Here is a 24,590-nt window from a genome sequence, read left to right on the forward strand (position 1 = left end):
AAGAGGTTCAGCAGTCCCAGTCAGGCAGCTGATATATCACCAGGACCATAGACTGATTGATGTTCTCATTCAAGGAGCCTGGAACTCACTCACTTGATAAATGAACAGTATCCCAAACCAGCCCTTCCTCCTGCTTGCTTCTGTGACTGTCAAAACAGCTTTAAAGCTTTTCTTTGGCTTGAGAAGCTAAACAGAGTCATGCTTCTTAGGGAAAAGTTCTACAAAGGGCCTTGCCCTGAGTGGAGGAGGGACAGGTTTCCTTTGATGTTTAGCAGCTGGCACTTTCCAGGTGGCTAAACTTCAAAGGCAAGTGTTAGGATCTTCCTCCAACCTGGTCCGACAGTTCTTTGTAGATAGCTAGGCTCATTTAATGTTTCACTTTACTTGGAATGCTAAATTGGAAGCCATAAACTCCAGATGGCCTTTTAAATATGTACCGTCCTTCTACCTGAAAGGGGCCTGGCTGCCTGTAGAGCATTGATGAGGCAGGTGCCACCTCCTTCTGAGCAGAAAGAATGTACTTTCAGCTCTGACCTCCCATGATCCCAGTAAGTCACGTTACTCTAGTTTCTCCTTAATCTCTCCACCTGTGAAGCATGCATGTCGGTATTTCCCTGGCTGACAGGATTGCTGTGAGGCTGCATTTTCCTGAATGCAAAAACAAGTTTGAGATCATCAGTTAATACACAAACCCAGGTTATCACCAATTATACAAAACCTGCCCCAAATGGTCTGCCTCCCCCAGGGACGTTGACAAGAGCTAGTAGCTGCAGCTGCTACTTAAGAGTTGGTAAGTTGATTTACTAGAGGATCTTAGAGCAAGTAAGGAGCCAAATGCTGCTCATCTGAATTTTTTGAACCCTGATCCATCAAAGCTGTCAATGGCAACGTCTCTATTACCTTTGCCAGCAATGAACACGGGCTGGATTTTGCTATAGCAAGTTTCTGTTTCCCTGATACTGATTTTTGCTGACTGGTGAACCAGCTGGCACTTTCAGGCCCAACACTGAGTGTGGTATTGCTCGAGTCTGGCTTTGAGAGTGAGCCTGGAGCTGACACGATGGTGTACTCCTCCCTGCTATGAGAGTTATGGGCCAAGTCTTTGTATCTCCCTGTCTAATCAAACTCTCAGGGATTCTCCTGGCATGCAAAGGGACCTCTTGTTTGATAGGGTCTGCAATCTCAGTCCCTTTAAGAGGCAGAAAATAAGTTTGACTCACCAACATTTTGATCTCGTGAAACTCTTTTTTTCTTTCTTTTTTTTAATTAATTCTACAATCAATACAGTTTCAGTTGCAGATCTTATCATCCTAAAACATTTGGAAATTCTGGAAATTAACATAAACATTCCTTCTTTAGCCAAAATGCAATGCTTAGGATTGCCGTGCAATCTAACTGCTCATGGAGTGCATAGTTTCTGTTCTGCTACGTATTGTCACTCTCTATAATGTTCATTCCTTTTCTGAGGCCATCCATAAATGTGAAGCTGTAATTAATATCAACATTTGGTAATACCAAACTACATTTGTTGTAACAAAAGTGAAAGCAAGTTTTCCAGGCACTCACTGCACATTCTGCTATAATCTAATGATGAAGCTTATGATCGAGATTCTTAAAACACAATACACTCATAACACCTGTAAGATGTTTGTCTCTAAGCAAATAACATTCATAAGTTGTCTTTTGAAAAGACATACACAGGAAACTAGAACACAATGGTAGCAAACTCATTATTGTTAAAGCTGAGTCAAAAATAATCTTGGAAATTTCCTAAGTTTAGAGCACATGACTGAATTAATTCTATTTTTTTAATGTAATCATAATAATAAGTCACTGAGTCTTAATCACGTTTATTCTGCTACCAAAAAGTGATTTAAAAATGTCTGTCTCTCCTCCCATCAGCATCCTGTGTGCTGTAGTCTACATTCTCTGTTTATAGGTGAGAGACTGCAATTTACTCAGGGATACATAGTAGTCTTTGCAGAATTAAAACTAAAGACAGTTACAAAACCTGTTAAATACGTCAAAGATGAGGTAGGTTGGATAATTAGTTAGCTGTTGTTAGATAATGAAATTTTCTATCTTTCACTGATTTAATGAAAAGCAAAACTTCTTAAGACTTCATACCTAAAGTAATAATGTAATATGAAAGCAATAATGTGACATAAGAGATGCTTAGGATAAAAGCATGCTTATAATAGAAACAGAATGTATATAGAAGTGATTAAAAAATCAATCCTGACCATAATATTATTGGATACATCTTCCATTATAACCTATCATGTTTGAAAAACACATGCATATCTATGTGAATAATTTGGCTTAAAGTGATTTTGAAATGTATGTATATTTAAATGCACTTTTCCTATTTGAATTCTCTTTCCAGCTGAGGTTTACCCCAAAATGTATCACACATGCTTTTTTCTGGTAACATACATGGCACCACTGTGTCTTATGGTGTTGGCCTATTTGCAAATATTTCGAAAGCTCTGGTGTCGCCAGGTAAGTCACTTGTCACTAGCTCTATTTGCTTGCCGTTGTGACTATTTGCAGATTCCTATGTAGAACCTTCTTCTCTGTATGCTCCATGTTGTCACTTAGGACTTGGATTTTTACATCCAGCACTGTTACCAGGTTCGGTGACACTGCTGGCTTACAGCCACCTTGGACAGGCACTGAGATGCATTAAAAAATGAAGGCGGTCAGGCTGAATGTAAACCCCTTCTTGCTCATGTCCATGCAGGGCTTAGAGGTAGATAAAGAAAAAGGCAACAGAAAGATTGATTATAGGCAGAAGAAAGATCTCTCCCATTGTATCTGAAATGCTTACCAAAATACCTTAGGTGACCTTATTTATACCTCTAAAATCTCCTGTAGCAGTCAAAAGTTGGGATTGGCCTTCTAATTTTGTTAGTAGTCTGTACAATTTTTTATTTTTATTTTTCATTCTACAAAGTCTCAGGTTCGTAGCAGGTCCAATCTGAACAAAAGTTGGACTAGAAAGTCCAACCATCAGAACTGTGAGACTGGAATTGCCTGATGTGAAGCTGGCTGTTATCAGTAACATTTCATGTGAATTATTGACAAATAGTTGGCATGGTTGCTAATATGAACATCTGTTTTTTCAAGCTTAAAATTAAAAACACAGGAAAGAAAACAGAAATACTAAACAAAAAACCCCAAGCAAGCAAGCACACAAAGAACATTTGAATTGAAATGTCAAAAATTATGTGAATTTTCAGGAACGTTTTCTCCCTCCAACAATTCGAAGTGGTGTCAGCTTGAGAATCATTTTCTGGGCGTGAACTGTAATCTGTCATGCATCAGTCTATGGTTCTCTCTGCTGTCTTCTGCTTTGTCTGGCATTTATCTATAGCTGTAGTCCTCCACCACCCCCTGCCCTGTCATTCTGTAAAGGACAATAAACTCATCCCGTTGAAGACATGATGCAAGATATTCCATCTCCTGTCCTCTCAAATGGCTCTAACAATGGCTGACATTTCCATAAAGATATGGGCATGAATCATTTCTTTCTCACCATTATGTCCGATACCATCCAAATTTGAGGCTGTCCTGGAGCATTTTTCATGCAGTCCAAATTGATCTGTCAGAGAAATCACAAGCAGACTTTAAATTTCTAAATATACCTATGTTAAACGGAAAAATCAAATCTTATACTGACAAAACATATCTCTTGCAAATAACGAAAATATAGGAAAAACCGAATCTGCTTTAAGGCATTTTTGTTATCATCCATACATCATAATAGCAATTATTCTCACTTGTAATCAGATTAGGTTAAACCAGAGTTGCTGTTTATCTTGCTGTTTATCTTTAAATTATTATTTTTGCTTTTAATTTCTTACACTTACAAGATCAAATAACAAGATATTTTGAAGGTAAAATTTAACCTTTACAATTTGAGGGGACTCTTCACCAGAACAAAGGCTTTGCTCAGTTAGTTTTGAAATTAAGTTCAGTCTAACATAGCTCTAAGATGCTCTGCACTGCTGAATAGTTACCTGTCCTGTAGCATCCAATGACCTTATCACCGTATTCCTTCTTAACCTTCTCTTCTGTACTTTCTTAACAATCTACCTATTCTCTCAAACTGTCCATTAATTAAGTTAATGCAAAGCAATTGTTCTTAACCTGTACGTAGCTTGAAAACGCTGGTTCAGATTCAGAGCAGAAATTGAACGACTGGAAACCAACCTGGGGTTTTTTCCCCCCCGATTGTATTAGCTGGCCTATTTCTTCTTCGCAATATTTCTTCTCCCTATACATCTTGTGTGCTCACAAGGTTAGGATGATCCTTTTTTTTTCCAGTGGCAAAAAGACAAATACTGCTACAGGCTTAGTGCTATCAACGGTGTGAAATTACAAATGTCTCTTTTCCTAGCATAGATGATAGCACTATGTATAAGAGGCTGCACTAAGTGAAATTAAAACCACTGCACATCTATTATCAACTGTGACTTGGCTGCAGACATCAGGCATTTTTCTAAGTGCAACAGGTGTGCCATAATCAGTCATGTAGAGCAAATGAATGCGGTGCTCTAAATGTATTATTTGATAGTAGTTTTAATTAAGAAATCCTGCTGTTTACCAGAACTTCAGTTAAATATAATGATCTTATTGCAAGGTACAATGAGCCTTCCAGATGTACGTGATAGAAAAAACACAGCAAACAGTAGATGCTTTCTATGCCTTACACTTTTTCTAAAGGTTCTTTTTTAAAATGGAGTGTGTTATGCATGCAAATTTTCAGATGACTAAAGGTAAGACAGATTTACAAGCTGTCGTCACCGTACTTTGTGCAATAGCTCTTAAAATTACTGATTGTGTCCTTCAAGCAGATCTTTGAATATAAGCTTTACAGTCTTTGAATTAATGATTCATCTTTGTAAAGACAAGAACAATCATGCCACGACTACCAGGGATTTCGAGTAATTTATTTTAATTATTAGCAAGGAAGTAGTGACTTAGAAGGCTATGTTCTCTTGCGGATTTTAAGTAGATTAAAAGTAACTTCTGAACAAATAAATAGGACTGAATGGACTTCTGATGAAAATGTTGATACGTAATTTGTGTTATCAAGTTCCATACTGTATGCTTCGATTTACTGATGTCCAAATGCATTGACAGTAAAGCCTACTCATATTAGTAACTAGGAACCCTACCCATTTTCATTTTAGCAGCTGAAATATACCCTTCCAATCTTTGCAAGTCGTTATTACATTTGGAGAGATTTCCTCTGGTTATAAACCCCTTGATAATAATTTGAAGGGATAGAGGAAAGGTGCATAAGAAAATAACTGCAACTTTTAGTACCTGTTTGGACACAGCTAGTGGGCTTTTAGTGAATCATTGGAATTACACAAATTCTCCACAATTATCTCTATAACTGATTCATTACTGAAGAGCAAATATGTGCATTATGCTGGCATGTGTATACTTGTACATACATAATCATAGAATCATTTAGGTTGGAAAAGACCCTTAAGATCATCGAGTCCAACCATAAACCTAACACTGCCAAGCCAACCACTAAACCATGTCCCTAAGCACCTCACCTACACGTCTTTTAAATACCTCCAGGGATGGTGGCTCAACCACTTCCCTGGGCAGCCTGTTCCAATGCTTGGCAACCCTTTCCGTGAAGAAATTTTTCCTAATATCCAATCTAAACCTCCCCTGGTGCAACTTGAGGCCATTTCTTCTCATCCCATCACTTGTAATACATTTATGTGTGTTTACATAAATGCATATTTGTAAATGTTTCTGTATACACACACACACACGCACACACACTTCTGAAGTGTTATGCTCCTTAGATGGTACTGGTTCAACTATGCATCTGTGGGTATATAGCTGCTCTTTTTTTTCTTTTTTTCCTGATAAAATTCTTGCTGTATTATTGCCTATTAGTAGCAAAGCCCAGGTGCATGCCAGGTAAAGACTGAGGAAAATAGGACTCTTTAGAAAGGTTCTCAATACAAACTCCTGAAGATTTAGCAATATAATATATAGTACAGTGAGATTGTACATTGTATACAGTCCTACCTTTGATCACCTCTTGCTATTTATTGCTTAAATACCAGAAAAGACCCTTCTACCTGCACACACAGGTACAAACCATGTACACAGTCATGTCTAACATTTCTGTAGAAATAGCCATTCACAATTTTGAGCCAAGATAATGTTTCTCTTCATCTAAATTGCATCTAGCTACAATGAAAGCTGGTCACTGGTTTCTTCAAGTGAATCTTTGGCATAATCAGGAGGGAGAGATTTGGCTGAATTTCCCTGCTTCCATCTCCAGTTCTTGCTACAATATGGTAACTCAGTATGACTGAAAAGCTTCTGCTTCAGAGTTAGAAGAACAGAATATCAAAGCACCCCTGATAAGCCAGAGTCAGCATCTCAGTAGTGCATGGCAAAGGCACATTGCAGTACTACACCCCACAGCTAAGTAGGGTAAACCCCTTGCAATAGGACAGACGTGTCCATGTATGAAACTGATACTGCTGATTTCAGCTGAACGGGTGGGAACCTGCAGTAGAGGTAAGTGCAAGGTTGGGTTTTTTTGCTTTATGTCCCTAGAGATGTTAGTGAAAAATAAATGTTATAACGTATCCCCCATTCTGCTTCACTGATTTCCTGTTCATTACAACACAACTTTGCCAAAACATTCCAATAGTTGTAAATCAGGTTTGACGGTGCACACAAATGCTAAATTAAGGGCTTGTCTATGCAAGGAAGCTATTCACAAAAAAAACCAAAAACCAACATAATAGCTATTCTGAAATGCATGCTTTTATTTTAGAACAAATATTCCCTTTTCAGCTTACTTTTTTTTTTCTGAAATAAATATCCAAAATTTCATTTTTTTTTAGTCAGTTTGTGTGGATAAGCCCTAATTTTTAAAATGGTACAATAGACAATTTGAATTTTGCAGATACTTTTAAACATGAATTATTTTACACTCATGAGACTAGTCACCCTGCAGACAATTGCACTATGCATTAAAAAACCTATATTTCTACCCAAAAAGGTTTTCATAATGTATAACATTGAAAACATTATAAATGTCATTGTAATAGAGTTCTCTGAGAAAGTCCTTGCCATCTGTAGTCTTTCACATTTCACTTCAGGCAGGAAATAATTTTGAAGAACTGAAGCAAAATTGCTTTATTTGGCTTGGCTTATGTGAGGGCACAGAAAACAAAAACCAAGATATTTTTTTTTTTAATAGCATGGTGCTACATCTACCCGTTGCAAGGTGTGTTTGGCTAACCTAATTCTTCCTGTGGCTTGGCACTCTTCCATGATTCCCCTCTATTCATCACTGTATATACATTCAGTTTTGAAGAGCTTTGCAGGGAGATCCACACTTCAGCTGTGATTTCTTTAGCTGCTTCGTTGTCATCTAGATTGCATATTTGGAAATTTTATGGCACTTAAAACTATGTAGGCTTTAAATTCTTGTTTTCCAATGCTGAAAAGCTGTTTAGTATCTTAAATTAGCAGCATATTAATGGATAAACTACTCTGTCATATAATAAAACATTTAGTGTAGAACTTTATAGCAACACAATTGCAGTAGTAGGGTTGGTAAGTGTGATAGTCTAAAGAGACAAGCAAGGCAAGGCATTTGGGAAGTAAAGGCAATTTTAAAACATCAGTTGATATATTTGGATAAAACGTGATTTTTTATGCAGACCTTCAAATGTGTCTGAAATCTGGTTTGTTTCTTCCAGCTACATCAATTAATTTAATAAAAAAGAATACTTCTCCCTGCAAGCTTACATTGTGTATGTCAACATCTCTACTTTTCTTGTTACAACTACCCACAGTTCCTAGTTTTTCAAAGTGCCCCTTACTTTGTCTTTTTTAGATCCCAGGAACTTCTTCTGTTGTTCAGAAAAAATGGAAGCCTCTGCAGTCCTCAGCACAGCCCCGGGGGCTGGGACAATCAACAAAGTCAAAGATTAGCGCTGTGGCAGCTGAAATAAAACAGATTCATGCAAGAAGGAAAACAGCACGTATGCTAATGGTTGTCCTCCTGGTTTTTGCACTTTGCTATCTACCAATTAGCATCCTCAATGTCTTGAAAAGGTAAAGTTTATCCCAAAATATAAACACTTGGTAAAGCTTTCTGTCAAAAAAAAAAATCCTCTGTTACTAAATTCCTCTTCTTCTGGCAGATGCTTTTGAAGGAGAAGCTTACTTATTTCATGATAAAGAAATTGAAAATAATCATACACTTGCAAGAAAAAACATATCTAACCTATCCATAGTATTTAAACTAAAGGCCAGACTGTGGAACCCTTATTAGCAAGCTCTTCCTCATGAAAATGACCTAGCCTATCTCCTCATTAAAACCTGTCATTTACATGGGATTACACCTTGTTTGCTGTAAATGGACCCATGGAAGCGCATTTACCTAAAGCAGCAGCTGAAGTTTAGCAGGAGAGTGTCGTGTTGTGGCTTGGCCCTAGGGACTGTGAAATGCTGGGTTCAAACCCAAGCCCCGTCATGTACAATTTTGAGACCTTAGGCTAACCCTTTAGTTTGCCTATGAAGCTTTGTTTTACTTATTTGCCCTTTTCTCTCCTTTTCATCTGAGACATAATTGTTTACACTCTGGTTTTTGTACAGTGCCTGACAGGCTAAGGCTTTGGTATAGTTATATCTCATGAGACCTCTGGAATACCGATAAATAATGACATACAGCAGAAGATTTGAATACCCTAAAAAACAACCAGGCTTTTATTGGTGTTTGAGGAACATTTTAGTTTTTAAGGAATAGTTTCAAGTTGGATATGAAGGCTTAAATACATCCCACTCAATTCTGGCACTTTTCTGAGGCCTGATTTAAGTACTTTTCGTCCTCAGGTCCCTTAGTAGGCAATGTGGAGAGAAAGAAGTGTTTCTAGAAGGCAGTTCAGGCCACCTACGGTCTGAACCACAGAGGAATTATGCAGGCTGCCTCGACTGCAATAGCAGAGTAGGCCCATAGTTAGATTTTCACTTAAATGGCAAAAGATAGGTGTAAGGAATCTGGGCAAAGCAGGTTTCTCTGGAGGGCAGAAGCTGCTACCGTGGCCTCAGTTTTAGGGCTAGTTCAGTGCCTTTCCAATTCCAGAGCCCCTGTTTATTGGAGAGTGGACCTAGAGCTGGGAACCTCAATGACATGAATAGGTCAAAAGCATCTTTTCGTGACTTATCTGACACCAGGTGACTTTGGTTACTTAACAGAAGTCATGCATCTGCACCATTGCAAACTAAAGTACTGATGGTTTCTGTTGTGCTAAACCACCAAGACAGGAGGCAGAGGGGTGGGGCGAGGACTTTATTCTCTCAAGAAAGCGAGCACTGTTGAGTCAGCTTTTCTGTGATACTGCAAATAGGTCATCAGAGATAAAATTAGGCTAGAAGTTGCCAAATCCTTTTATATGGTTTCTAATTTTGCCATCCTTCAGGTTTGCTTTTCTTTTTCTGTAGGGTTTTTGGGATGTTTAATCATGCTGATGACAGAGAAACTGTATACGCTTGGTTCACGTTCTCACACTGGCTTGTATATGCAAACAGTGCAGCCAATCCTATTATTTATAACTTCCTCAGTGGTAAGTTACAGTTACCTAGAATTCAAGTTTGATGTATAGTTTGAATGTAATGAGCCATAGCAAATAAGATTAATGACTGTGTAACATCAGCCCAGCTCCTCCGGTGGGAGCTAGATCCTCTTCTTGGAACAAGTTGCCTGAAGTATCCCATTACCTTCAGGCTATCTACCTATAACTAAACTAAACAGTGCCAGGGCCCGAGTCCAAGTGCTTGAATTTGACTGTCCATGCCATTATTTTGGTAGAGAAGTCCCTGGCATGATTTTGGTCTGAAACAATTACCATTCCCCTAAAAAATCCCTGGATACTGTCTGGGAGGTAGCACAGGCCAGGGGCTGTCCCCAGTTGGCATTTTATATGCAGGTATTGGGTTTTGGAGGCTGTGAGTCTTTAATCGTACTTGCATGACCAGACTGTGCCAACTAAGTTCAGGGCCAAAGAACTGGCCAGGATGCTGTTTACTTCCTAGTATAGATTTGTCTTAGTTTGTATTTGTCTTATTTGGCTATGGACAGCAGAATCAGGACTTAAAGTGGTGCTATTGCAGCTAAATACAGGGAGGCAAAAGTCTGTTGATCCTCACTACACATTTCCCCACTGTAGTTTTTTTGTGGTGTGTAGTGTGAGGATGATTTGAACAATTTACTCTGAGCCCCCCAAAAGCAGACTAATGGGCTGTCGAACACTTTGAATCTTCTTTTAAAATGTATTCAAGATGAAATACAAATTAGCCATGCCCTCTCATTTCACGTGTCAAGTAATGATTCAGTCATTTAAGCCTACGATTGCTCAATTACTTGTTTTTTTAAAATATGTTGTTAATCAGCAGACTCTCCATGACATGATTTCATAAATCATTGTAGTTTGTCTATTCTGTCTAGCCAAGAATAATTTAGGTTTCATACCATACCTCACATATCTTCTTACAAAGGTTATGTTTTTTCTGTCTTTCTCCAAGATGTTGAAATTGTGATTTCCTACTTCTGCATTAGAAGAACATCTGGGTGTTTTGGGTTGGTTTTGCTTTAGGTAGCTGCTTTTTTCTAATCTATAAAGTTTGTTGAAACACGGTTTATAGTACAATTTTTTCATGAGTCTTTTTTGTGGTTGACAGGGAAATTTAGAGAAGAATTTAAAGCAGCATTTTCTTGTTGCATCTTTGGCATTCGCAGTCAGCATGATGAACGGCTCGCCAGAGGTCGTGCCAGTACAGAGAGTCGGAAATCCTTGACCACCCAGATCAGCAATTTTGATAACATTTCAAAACTTTCTGAACACGTTGTATTGACCAACATAAACACAATTCCAGCAAATGGTACTGCACCTATTACCCACTGATAGTATACTTGTCCCTATGTCTTTTGATGGTGTGGAAGTAAAATTTAATTGTGTGTACAACAATATTTGAATCTGAGGACGATGCAATGAGAGAAAGGTGTTTGCAATTAAGAACTGACTGTAAGAAAAGTAACTTACAAGAAATATTTTATAGAATATGCTACAACTTTGGTTATATATTGATGAAACAAAATTTCGTCTTGTTTATTTCAAAAGTTGAGTTGCAATTGGGGAGGGGGTAAGGTAATCATATTGTATATAAATATTTTCTTTGGATTCCTACTTCTTTTAGACTCCTAAGTAAATAAAGAACAGGTACCTGAAAGTGTGAAAATAATTTTCCCTGGAGTTGCAATGTGTTTATAAACAGCTATATTCTACTCAGAGCTAATTCTCTGAAGTTGTGGTCTATTTTATAACAAATATTATAACCAAAATTGGGTGTACATATTGAACTACCTGAATGTCCTTGACTGTTTCAAATTATCTGCTTACCATCCATTCTGCTCTGAGTTGGACTGATCAAGTAAGAAATTCACATTAATTTCTTTTCTCACATTTTCTGTTATCCTTCCCGTTGGGTTATTGTGTGTATTCAGGAACAGCTGGGAAGCCACTCTTGATTTTTCTCCAATACAGGTTGATAAACAAATGAACATAGTCTGAAATGAAAGGCAGAAGTTGTTCAAGCTTTCCCAGTTCTGGGCAAACACTGAAATGATTGTGCAATTCCCTAGCTTTGTGAATAGATGGAAAATGGCATGTAATTTATTATCTGATATTTCTCATTACAGTATATTTTATATCCCAGCAGGACTTTGCAAAGGACTGCAAATACAGGATCCATCCCTCCTCTCCTAGGGATGTGAACATTGGTTGTCTAGAAACTATCTCAGACACTATAGGCTGGGACTATGTAAGATATATATTGATAACAGAGAAATTGGTATCTCCAAGGACGGCTAACCTGTTCCTAAAATATATATCTAAAAAGAATTAAATAAATTACCTCTGAAGAAGTCTGGTCTTTTCACTTACTATAGAAGGAATGTTTTTTTCCTGAATTCAGCTTGCTTTTCTCCAGTAGTGTTGCCATTCCTATATGTAAGGCACAAGCAAGGTTACAGCCATGAAACCCAGGTGACAGTGTGGCTGTAGATGACCTTTTACTCTATATTGATTATTTGTCATCATTCTCTTCTCCCTGCCTGTCCTGTGCTCAGGCAGGGGGGTTGGACTAGATGATCTTTAAAGGTCTCTTCCAACCCAAACCATTCTATGATTCTGTGATTGACTTGTACACAGGAAGCTGTAGTGCTCTGCTGGTCACAGTGGCATCTGGATAAGGAACCACAGCGCAATTTACCAAATAATGCATATTAAATAAGTAGTAGAACACATCAGAAAAGTTTAAAAGTAAGAAAATCAAGGTTTATGCATCAAAAATCCCCTCAGACTTCAGTCAAGAAGTCTTTGCTTAAAATTCGCAAGCGCAATTTGGAACATTTTCTGGCAGATCATTTTGCTAATAGATCATCACCTGCATAGTGTTCAGAGAGTGACAATCACAGCGTGAGCCAGTCAGCTACCTGATACAAACAGCAAAATCATCTTAAAGTCTTTTTTTTTATCTTACAGGTATCCCAGCTACACTCAGCCCATTGAAATCAGTGGAACTGCATCTCCACATACCAGGGATGAACATGACTTCAAATTTAGATGAAGCTGTGAGGGTTTCTGCAGAAGACACTGCCAACACAGAGAATGTAGAGTGGGACAAATTTGTCCCTAGCATAACTAAACTTACCTCAATGGAGTTACAGCAAGGATGACTTTGGCTCAATACATGTAAGACCACCAGAGAATTGCACATGCTTTTAGCTGTGTTACAGACTACAACAACCAGACAAAGGGATTCCTTCAAAGCGACTGCCTCTCCTATTTCTTCTCAGTCTTACAGAAACCTACTTACCTCAGTATGAGCTAAAGAACATGTCTTTACAGGTCTTTTTAAAGATTGGATTGTATCATACTTTGTAAATACTGTAGATATTTATTTTTATATATTTTAGATGCTGTGGAATGTTCTAAAATGTATCATATAAAGAACTCAAGTATTTGAAAGAAGTCTCAAACATCATTTATTTATATCCTGTTTCTATAAATGAGTGACTTATTTACAAGGAATGCTTACTTATGCACTAGTGATATACTGGAATTACTTTGCACTTCTTTTTCCGCTAATTCACTTGTAGTAAATTCTACGTTCATTATGGAACTTTCACTTCAGATTGATTCCGGGAGATTCCAGGCTACTTTTCTAAGCACAGACATGCTTCTAAGATGTGAACGCAAAGTGCTGCAAGTAACACGTTTTCATAAGATTACACTAAATAGTCGATTATTTTTTTTCTTCAGACTCGAGTGCCTAAAAAGTAACTACTTAAATAAAACTTATGTGATGCTCAAAGGTACTATAAGCTCAAAATTCCTACTCAGGCCAATAGGAATAACAAGTGTCAGCACCCCTGAAGGACAGGACATTTTTGCTTTGGTAGCTCCTTTTAGTCCATAATGTCTGCAAGTGTCGCTCCAGAAGACCTCTGAGGATCTTTAAAATAGAAAACATTGGTTATCTTGCTTGCTTTCACGATTTATCTCTCAGCTGCCATTTAATACTAATTATACAAACAACAGATTTTTATACCAAGAAAATATTGACTTTTCAACAATTAAAATAAAATATTTCTCTCTGGAAATTATAGAGGTGATATCTCATTGGACCCGTAGATCAAGTACTCACCTACCCGTTTTCCATTTATAGGATAAGCTCCCTGGCCTGGGGCTTCCTACCATGCGTTGCAATTTTTCTTCTTAAAGAACGAAGATGATGCATCATTGGAGACTTAGTCTACTAGGGGAATGTGGCCTATTGGTTAGAAAGAGGCTAATCTATAAGAACCTCAGCTACAATCTCCCTGTGGCACTATTCTTGCATTTCAGTTAAGATTTTTCAAAAGGAAGGGTAAGATGGAAGGGAGGACTTGTTTTTCAGTAAAAAGCATTTGGCATAGAAAGCAAACATTCTCACATGTTCAAATGTTTCTGAAAAGCCAATTATTCATAGACGAGGTGTTATTTGACTAACTTATGTAAATATTTTTGCTAGGATTTATTTTGACCGAATGTCATGCGATATGCTATCATGACAGCTATAGTTTTATGAAGTGCTTAATCACGTTATGCTTTAGCATTACCCAACAGCTGTTTCACTTGACATTGTTGCAATTACTCCTCGTTTACACTGGTGTAAAGTGAGAGAAAAAATTTTGCATTTGTTTGTATATTAAAGTTTTCTTTTTCTATTAAAAAAGAAAAAGGAGAATATTCTTTTTCTATTAAAAAAGAATAAGGAGAAATACCTAAATGGAAAGAACACTTAAACATCAAATAAAATCATAGGAATTCCTCTATTCCTATGTGTAAGCTTAATTTTTTAGTATAGCTATTATGTCATTGTTATTTCAAGAAATAATTTCTCTTTGTCTCTTCTAAGAAAAGAAAACCCAAATAATTGTGGAAACTACAGCAGGATTTGATTTCATAGCTGTTGCAATTCCTTTGCCATTAGAAGACTATTTTTGCTCTTCAGTCGCAGAAAATGTAGTATTCTTAAAGTGTGTGGAAAAAGATATAATTTTTCTATATCATTTGAAATTATTAGAAAAACAGCTGCTGAATTAAAAAATTACAGAAATGGGAGAATGGAATTTGAAAAGTCTTCTAATTTTTTCTTTTGTTTTGATATAAGTAAATAAAAAGTCAAAAAGTTAAAAACTAGTATAGTAATCTAACTGCAAAGTAATTATCAGTAATCATTTAATTGGGCCTCAACCCACTGCTGAAAAATGTCAATTATGCCAAAATTTTGCAAACCTATACCTTCATTTCAGAAAATGTATTTTTATCTTTTCCTTGAAGAGAGAGTAAGAAAGTAGAAAGTAAACGGCTATCTAAGTAAACTCTGTTGCTATAAAAGGGGAGTATGCATACTTTTCAAACATAAAAGGTCATGGGTGCCTGTGGAAGACCAGCAAAATTCTCATGCCTTGTCAGGTGTGCTGCCCACATCCCAGTGAGATGAACGGGGCGGGGTGGTGGTGGTGGCAAAGCTCATGGAAAAACCGTAAGTAGCATCTTTCTAAAGGGAGGTTGAATACTACCTGTTAACTCAAATTGTCGTCTTTTTGCTACTACCTTAATGCCAGTGGGATAAATTGTGTTAATCTGAGGTGAGAACACCACTAAAGGTCATCAGTAGTTTTTGACTCCTGCAGGTCTCCTGTGACATGTTAGAAATGGAGGTTCTGGCCCTAATTTTCTTTTGTGTAAGAGAAAAATTTCTCTTTTGTTCTCTTTGTTCTCTTTTCCTATTTTCACTTAGATCCCAAAAATTACAATGTTCCAACATTCCTAGGAATTTCTCTTAGCCATAACCTTAACTTAACAGTACTTTTTGTGTGGAGAATATAAATAAAATATGAGACATTCATTGACAAATGATTCTGGGTTTTTCTCTGGCCGGATTTTTGTTGAGTAAATAGAATATCTTTGAGGCACAAGTGATACAATCAGAGCTTATCTAAGATTTGAAATTCTAAGGATAGGTAGAAAGTGTTAACTAATTCTTGCCGGAGAATACAGTTATCAAGCTAAAGATTGGTTAAATATGGTTATCAAGCTAAAGATTTGGTTATTTTGATGAAAAGATTTTTCATTCAAAAATTTGTTTTTTGAAATAAATATTTTTGATGCAAATATTCATATGTATTTATTTCTTTAGTTTTACAAAATTTGAGAAATACCTAGACATTTTCTTCTTTAGCCCAGATATGTTGTCAGGCATTATTTTTTCATCAGAAAAACTTCATAGGCATTTAAAAATCTGTTGTCTACCTGTGTAAAGTAGTGAAGGGGGTTTTGCCAGTTCTAGGACCTTTTACTCCAGAAAGATCCAAATATTTGGATACATTCAAAATATTATCCAGCTGGATTTATTTTTGAATGAAAATAATCACTGCGAGTTTTCAGTAACAATAAACCCAGTAGTGAGCAGTGGATACTAATGGAGATAGAAATGTCTGTGAGAAGAGACAGGGTAAGATTTTAAGAGCAATATGGAATTTAATGCCTTTTGCATGTGACAGAAATTAAAGCATGTTAAAGAAGCTTCTGGGCTTCTTATCCATCAGAAAAGGTCAGGTGAGGAATGTGCATTTCGTATTCAGTCTATAAATATTGAAAATTATCTGAAAGCTGAGCTTTAATTGGGTTTTGTTAACTCTAGCTGCTTTGGTATTCTAATATTTCCACTAGCAACTCAGGAGCATAGAAACGGAGTTCTCATGACGTTTCTGCTTGGTCATAGCATCATTAGACAGAGTTTAAATCACATCATATTTGTCCTGCATACATAAATTGTTGTGCCACCATCACTCTGGTACTTTGTTTCTCAACATATTTCACAGTCTTGGAGGTCTGACATCCTGACCTTCTCCTTTCCTGTTGTCACTGTAGTGATAAGCTCGTTCCCTGCAGTCACAATGACTGCAAAATAATTTCTCCCCCTCTCCACCTCCAAAAAGGCAAATTTTTTCCTTTTCTTCTGGACTGCATAGAGAGCACCATCTCATTCTCAGATATTAACAAAATTGATGCATGTCATTAACCTGGAGAGTGCATTATAGGAAGGAGAGCACACTAAACATTAGTTTAACTCAGCCCTCGCTGACATGCAACCTATTGCTGCATGTTACAATGGATTAAGGCCGAGGCAAATTTAGCCTTCCAACCTAAAATTTGTCTCACAGCAAAAATGATATTCATTTCTCAGGTTATTCCCTTTACCTGACAATAAGGTTTTTTTTCTGGATGTTGGATATATTGGATGAAATAGTATTTTATTTTATTGCACACACTTTCCAAAAAAAAAAAGACAAGTGTTTAGCAATGTTGGCATTAAGAGTTTAAATAAGGAATGTAACAAATTAACTAAGTTAAAATCTGAGTTAAAGAAATTAAGAAGTTACATGGAAGATTGAATTTTCCTGAGCAAAACAAAGCAAAACAAAAAGCAAAATCTGGACTTTGCTCAAGTTCTACTTTGCCAATAGGGACAGGATTTCACCCACTGTATCTCTATCTTTGCTAGCTATACTGGAAGTTTTAGGATTTTTTTTGTTTTAAGCATTCAAGGACCAAAACCAATTAAAAATGTTCTGTATGGGATAAGCAACTTGCGAAAACAAGACTCATGAGTAGCATGGAGAAATCAGTAGGGATCTGTTGTTTACTCCTCCTTCCAATGCAAAAGCAAAGGGCGTCCAGTGAAGCCAGCAGGTGTATGCTTGTATGATTTATAGTTTATTTATTTTTTACTAAGTACCCAAGTCAGCTGCTGACTTTTGTATGGCAAAGTGTTTTTTGATGTATTTTAGTTAAACTCCTGAAGTTGGACCCATAGTCCAGTATGGGTCTAGACTACAGACTAGATCTTTGTTCCTCTGGTCTGCTGTCCAACCTGCTCCATAGCTCCTCTCTCTCCTTAATAGACCATGACCCTATTCCACATCTGAGATGAAAACAATCAAATTCACTTCTAAAATGCATTGAAAAGTGCTTACGGAAGATGATCAGACATAGCAACAGGCATTTTCCCGAGCGACTAGAGGCAGCAGCCAAAGACTTGCTCTGTTAGCTTCTCCGGAAATCAAGCTTCTCTGGAAATCAAGCGGAACTGAATGCAGAGGGATTGCCAGATCCCGTGAAAAATGCCCAAGCACCACGTCCCATCTAGACGCAGTCCAGCTTAACGATCATGGCAAAAAGAGCAATGCGAGCAAAGGCTGTAACAATGGCAGCGAAGGAAGCTCGCGGGGCTGGGGGTGAGGGGGGAAGCTTCGTCAGCTGCTCCCGGCCGAAAGCGGCGGGCAGAGAAAGACACAGTATTTACACCGGAGGGTGACAGGCCGGCCCCCTCCCGCCCTTCGCCGTGGCCTTGTCGGCACGACACCCCGCCGCAGCCCGCCCCGTGCGGCAAGCGCGGCCGGGGGCCGGGCGGGGGCCGGGCGGGGGCCGGGCGGGCGGGCGGGGCGCTGTCCCCGCGGCGGGTGCTGAAGGGGCGGCGCCGCACCGGCACCTGCCGCCCGGCGCGACCCGCCCGGCGCGACCCGCTCGGCGCGGAGCTGCAGCCGCCAGCGGCCGGCCATGGCCGCGCTCCTCTGCCTCGGTAAGTGCCGCGGGAGGCGGGGAGGGAGGCAGCCCCCAGCCTCGCCAGGACCCTCGCTTCGCCCTGCGCCTCCCGGCCTCTCCTCTCCACGGGTTCCCCTTACGGCTCCATCCCCTTGCTCCTTCTCCCGGGGAGCCTCAAGGCGGGGGCGAGCAGGTACCTGTCGGGGGTTCGCACCAGCCTGCGACGTCCAGGCCCTGCGGCTTGGCGCAGCCGTCTTCGGCCCGGCTCCGGGTAGGGGGTCTGAAGCGGGAGGTGAGGCAGGGTAGCAGTGCCAGCACTGATAAGAAGTTGAACCGGCGAGGAGACCCACAGATGGGACGCCTTGTCTAAATAAACAGCCACTTGTTTGCTAAGCGGAAAGCGTTTAGTGCTGGCAGTGCTACGCAGAGGGCTACTGACATTCCCCTTTGGGTCTGAGTGGAGAAAAAGGGAAAATCAACACAGCTGGAACAGAAGGAATGGGTAGAAGAGAATACATTGAAACAAATATATTTTAATTTCTTTTATTCTCCTTTTCCCCTCTCTACATATTGTAGACATGCTGCTTCTCTCTTTAACATCCCACTACTCTAAGCTCATATTCCACTGTTAAAAACATTCTGTAGGTAGTTCTGCTCCAGGTTTTGTTAGAATAAAGTTGTCCTTTATCACTTTTCAACTATATTCAAACTATATTCAACTATAGTTTGCCTTTCTCCTTTGGAGCTAGCTATCTTGCTGCTCTTGCAGTTGGCTAGAAACCACAGCTTGGTTTCTCATTCTTCATTATTATCTGCCAGACAATAATTCTGCAATCTTGGGAGAGACACTGTAATTCCTCCGTTCCTCAGTTCCCAATCTGCAAAATGAAGGTGCTAAAATGTCCTCTTTTTCCCCCTTTTCCCCCCTTTTCCCTTTAGACACCAAATTCTTCAGAACAGGGAATTTTACACCTACCCAGTGAATCAATAGACACCTGTACAAAAATACAGACACCTGTAGAAATCTAAATTTATGTATCTTCATATCGAAATGGATCCCTCTAAGAGTTTTAGCTACAAACTAACTCTTAAATGCCCGGAACTCTTCTGAGTAAAAAACAGTTGCTGAGTACTCCAAACACTAGAGTAAATAACTAAAGTGAATGACTAAAGTAATGGCTGCCAATTTAAGCAATTGTATAAGCTACAGTGCACTGGATTCTAAAATCACTTAGGCCAGTTTGTTTCATGTAGACTTGCCGCAGTATGCCCCCTGTGTACTGCTGAGGAAACAAAAGACCCATCCATAGGATGTCATTAGACCTGGAGAAGCCCTTTCTTAGGTTGAATTAGCTTCAGTCATAGATTATGCCACTCGGCTCTTTATTTTGCAAAAGCATCTCCTCCTTTTTGCGGGCACAGTTTCCAGGTGGGCTCGAAATAAACACACTCTGAAATAATCCTTACAAAGGAGCAGGAGCTGCTAATTGGCTGTTTAATCAGTCCTACTTTGACTATTCATTTTCAGCCACTGGTTCTGAAGATATGTCTTAACAGTGGGCAGACAGCACAGAGTTTTTGTGCTGCAGATCCTAATCAGATGCGTAAATCTTCTGTCGTGTTAGTACCTACAAAATAGGTAAATGGTCATCCAGCAAAACATCCTTTCTTAAAAAGTTCCTGGGTCTGTAATTTTGTATTGTCTTATATATACAGTCATTTTCACCTGTAAGGTATATGGCAGCCTTTTTTTCTCTGTCATCTGAATAAATAGTGAGTAATTTCACAATTAGAAAGAACTTTTGGAGACAGTCCCAGGACTAAAATGTTGTCATGATAAGCCAAAATTGTCCCTTTGGATGGGCCAGCTGCACATTCCTCAATGTCAAGGGGCAGGAGCCGTTGCTATTGATCAGTCTGCCAGGCTGACTGACAGAAGCAGCCTAAAAGAGTGTTTCAGGCTGGAAATCACTGATCTCACAACCAACCCTGCACAGATTTGAGAATTGGCAGGAATATGCACAACTGGGAAAGGATTAGCACCAGCTTCATTCACCTTCTTATGGTAAGCACATGTGGCCTCTTCTGTGTCTCTGAGGCACACTAGATGCTATTGCGCCTGTCAGTTATAAAGTATTAAATGTTGCTTCATCTTTATCAACATGCGTCCAGAAAGTGTTCCCTACAGCAGTGCTGATATCACAGGTATGCATCATTTCCAGAAGGGATGGCATCACCTCTAAACAGTAGTGGCTCTTTAAGATTATTAAGAGCAATATTTGATATTTCATTTCTTATTTCTCAAATGTATCATTGGAAACATTTCATTTCTCTGGATAGAGTCTGGACAAGTCCTGAGGGAATATTTCATGCCTCTTGCAGATGATGTTTAAGGATTTAAACAGTGCTGGAAGTTCCTCGAATTCCATATGACTTTGCCTGAACATAAAGGAAAAAAAAGGAGATTTGGTCTAGGAGATGCTGTGTCCTTCAATACCTAAGGAAAACACTCCCATCAGGTGTTCAGCAGCTAGTTTGATAAGGCCTGAAATCAGCATCTGAAACTTAATTATAAAGAAAATTAAGACAAATGGTTACAAATTAGAGGTTGTGTTACCATGGGAATGTTGATGAAAGAGCTACACCCCAATTGATTTGTCTTTTCTTAGCAAGGCAATTTAATTTTCTACTGATAAGCCAGAGGTGGTGCTGATTTAAAATTCTTTACCTTGAAACCTCCACATCAGTCTTCAGTTTCAGAACTTTTTAATACAATTAACATGGCCTTTAGGTTCAGTGCACTCAGGGAAGCAGATAAAGACATAAAAGTTGGGGTTGCTTTCAAGAAATGATGCATCTGTGAAGTAAAACAAAGAGGGTGAAGAGTACTGTATTATGAAATAAAATCTCATTTATTATATAACAGTTGTGTAGCTGTCAAATCTCCTTCACATCTATTCATAGGAATTCCTGTGTAGTCTCGAGCTTGACGAAATTGCAGTCCAAATAAAATGCTGTTTCCTCTGAATATTATACTGTCTTCCTTTCTGTAATTTATTATGGATCTCAGAATTGCAGTCATTTCTATATATCTATGGACAGATGTCATATATAGCTATGGTTGATGTTATAATACTGGGGTAAAAACAATACAAAATATGCCACACTGCAACTTTGAAAATTTAAAATTTAAACTTATTTTTCCAGTTGTGAAACTGAGGAAAAATTTTATTCTGTTAAAAAGCATCTTGGTAGAAAATTTGAATCTATAGTTAAACTACAGTAAATTATGTTGTTATAATCTAAGTGTAAATGAAAAATCTCAGTACAATATCTGTTGTATTAAATAGTCATTATATTCTGTTTTTACAGTGTTGTTCATGTACTTCACAAGTATATCTACTGCTCAGACTACTGACTGTCTGCACTTGAGGGAGCAATGTATAAATGATGCAAATGGATGTAAGAGTGTCTGGAATGTTGTTGAAGATGTCTGCAATATTTCAGGTAATTCTTTATGGTGTACACAGGTTTATTTTGAATTGCTGAATGATTGCATATTCATAGTTTATCATAATATTGCTGTGGTAACTGAATGAAGTCAATGAGATTTCAAAGAGAAAATGACGGCAGAAGACAGTCAACTTCTGAAATCCTTGACAGTAGCCAATACTGTTTTTAGTTACAGTCACACTGTCACTTCAATAAGGTGATAAATGAAATTTCTGGACCATGAACAAAGTCAGAGTCTGAACCAACTCAAGAAGTCTGAATTCAGCAGAAATTATGCTCTTGTGGGATCCTGTTAAACAAAGCCAGCATGCAGCTGGGAAAAAGTTTCAACCTTGTTTTCCATAATTTGGAGGAGTTGATCTGCCCCATCCCTGGAAGTGTTCAAGGCCAGGTTAGATGAGGCTTTGAGCAACCTGATCTAGTGGAAGGTGTCCCTGCCTATGGCAGGGGGGTTGGGACTAGATGATCTTTAAGGTCCCTTCCAACCCAAACCATTCTGTGATTCTGTGATCTATGATCTCACACGACACCCATAACAATGTAGTGGTTAGAGTAAGTTTCAAATATTGTATTAGAATAAGAAACAAATCAAATAAAGCATGCCTCAAAGAAAGTTGTGTTGTAGGGAGGCTCATTGTATTTATTCAGTGAATAGTACCTACATGTCAGAGTGATTCACATGCAGGGAGTGATGGTACGATAAAGTGCAGGTTACGATGTGACTAAGCCTCCTTGAACTGTTAAACAGATTCTCACATAAATGAAAGCAGAAAATTGGTCTCTGTCTCTATTTATTGCACTTCCAATGCTTGGTGCATCATTCCCAAGTAAAGTATGTTTTAAGTGGGGGAAGACCAGATATTATACATTTGACCTGAAACTCATCCTAATCTCTGTTGTCGTTCAGATGAAAACGTCCCTTTCTCTGAAGGCCTATTATCTTCTTGAACAAATCTTGGGTGTCAGTCACCATGTCTCTCTTACTTTAAATCCCCCCAAGACCTTGCTGTTAAATGTTGAGTATTCACTTGCCAGGTGCTGTGAATATGGAAGGGAGAAGAAGCGTGGCAGTACAGTGTGGTAGTGTCATTAGACCAAGCTAATAATGACACTTTTGTTGACTGACAAATGTCAAGGGCCTTGATCTGCCAAGGCTACATCAATACTAGCAAATAAAATGGGCCAGGGACTATTTTCTGGCCCTGAGTTCAACTGTCATGGGGCAGCATGTATCCATGCAACTAAACTGTCTTACACCCACGCTGGCTGCACAAAACTGACTTTTGGGAGTGACTCCAGCCCCACGCTATCTTCACAGTCTAGACGGCTCGGTCCGGACCGGGTACCATGCAAAAGTGCAGCACTATAGACAGTAACTTGCCATTAGCCTAGCCCATGCCTTGGTCCTGTTCATAAATGCAGCCAAGGGTATTTAGGTACATAACTGCCATTTCTAGCAACTTAATTCCATAAGGCAGGTTCTCTGTCACTGGGAATCAGAGGTCTCTATATCTCCATGGAAACCTCCCTTCTCCTTATATTGACATTATTTGAAAAAACCAGCCATGTCCTGATGCCATAATGTGTTCTGAGCCTCAGCTGCAGCAGAGTTGATAAAATGAATGTCCCTGTGCCTGTCTTGATGTCAGGACCCAGCCTCACGTTCGGTCTGTGTTGGAAGCCAGGCAGCAGAAGATGCTGCCTGACTTCATGGTCAATAGCCCATTGCTAGAACATTCACCTGCAGTGTGAGCTACCTGAATGCCTCTGTCTGTCTGATTTGTTGCAGAGATTTGAAACCGAGTGTCCCAAATCACAAGGCAGTATTCAGAATAATTAGAGCAGAAAATTCTCTGAGGGGTCCTTCTTAGTGTGTCCTGTTCCAGAGGCGTACCTGCTTTGCATAGAATGGCTGATACTTTTAAGAACAGAGTAAATGAAAAATACATGATAACCTAATGGTTACAACAGTCCCCAAAGGACCTGGGTTTCAGCTCATGTTCTATTGAGTTTTTAAATATTTTGTGTGAAGTGGAACAGTTTCAAAATATATGGCTGCTGTTTGAAAAAAATGTGTTGGAATATGCAGTATTTTCAGGCTCAAGACAGTGACCTAAAGATGAGTTCTCTAGAACCAAACCTCTTCCCCAAATCAGAAGTAGTTGAATTTGCTTCTCTCACATCATTCACAAAGGTGTCCGCACCAAGACTACTTGCCATAAAGATCAGGATTTGTACTGTAGCCTATTCTTCATCATACCCTGCAACCAGAGGAAGTGGGCCAGCATGATGACTTCTGTGGTCTGCCCTTTGGATTTGTTGCATTGGCCCATAATATGCCATTTCCCTCACTTAATGTCATATGTGCTTATTCACTCATATTAATGGTTTGTAACTGGGTCAGAAAAACCTTCTGCAAATAAACTCTTCTTGTGATTGCTTGTTTGTTTTTGCATCTGTATATTTCCTGAGGATAATAGCCTTTGGCAAGGACTCTCCAGCATTGCAGGGCACTCAGATATTGCGTTTGGTCTAGGACAAATTATTCTAAATGTGGTTGTTATGTGCCATGACCCCAGAGGGTGTAAACCCACAGTCAGACAGCTGATGGTACCTCTCAGAGAGCCCACAGAAACAGCGACAGAAAATCTACCAGCAACATTATTAGTAAGAATAACATTATACTATCTGTCAAAAGTACTCTACATGTGCAAGACTAAAAACTTCATGAATGAGCTGTATGAATGGAAATAGCCCTTCAGTGCTGAGCAGGAGCATGTTAGTTGGAGGCAACAGGCGATGGGGCAAATATGCCTTTTGCTAATTTCTTTATGAAAAACCTAACTACAAATTATA

General features: G+C 38.9%; 2 protein-coding genes across 2 annotated transcripts in view; both read left to right on the plus strand.

Moving 5' to 3' along the window:
- HCRTR2 (hypocretin receptor 2) overlaps positions 1–12,802 on the plus strand; it is a 37,797-nt gene extending 24,995 nt beyond the window's left edge. The window contains exons 4-8 of the mRNA XM_076335442.1: positions 2,387–2,502; positions 7,901–8,121; positions 9,511–9,632; positions 10,747–10,947; positions 12,609–12,802. Of these exons, the coding sequence (XP_076191557.1) occupies positions 2,387–2,502; positions 7,901–8,121; positions 9,511–9,632; positions 10,747–10,947; positions 12,609–12,802 (854 nt within the window). The remainder of the gene's footprint in view (positions 1–2,386; positions 2,503–7,900; positions 8,122–9,510; positions 9,633–10,746; positions 10,948–12,608) is intronic.
- Positions 12,803–18,219: 5,417 nt separating this feature from the next.
- Positions 18,220–24,590, plus strand: part of GFRAL (GDNF family receptor alpha like) — a 32,724-nt gene continuing 26,353 nt past the window's right edge. Inside the window, exons 1-2 of the mRNA XM_076335311.1 lie at positions 18,220–18,258; positions 21,594–21,728. Of these exons, the coding sequence (XP_076191426.1) occupies positions 18,237–18,258; positions 21,594–21,728 (157 nt within the window). The 5' untranslated portion in view covers positions 18,220–18,236. The remainder of the gene's footprint in view (positions 18,259–21,593; positions 21,729–24,590) is intronic.

Source organism: Aptenodytes patagonicus, chromosome 3, assembly GCF_965638725.1.
Source record: "Aptenodytes patagonicus chromosome 3, bAptPat1.pri.cur, whole genome shotgun sequence".
Classification (NCBI taxonomy): Eukaryota; Metazoa; Chordata; class Aves; order Sphenisciformes; family Spheniscidae; genus Aptenodytes; species Aptenodytes patagonicus.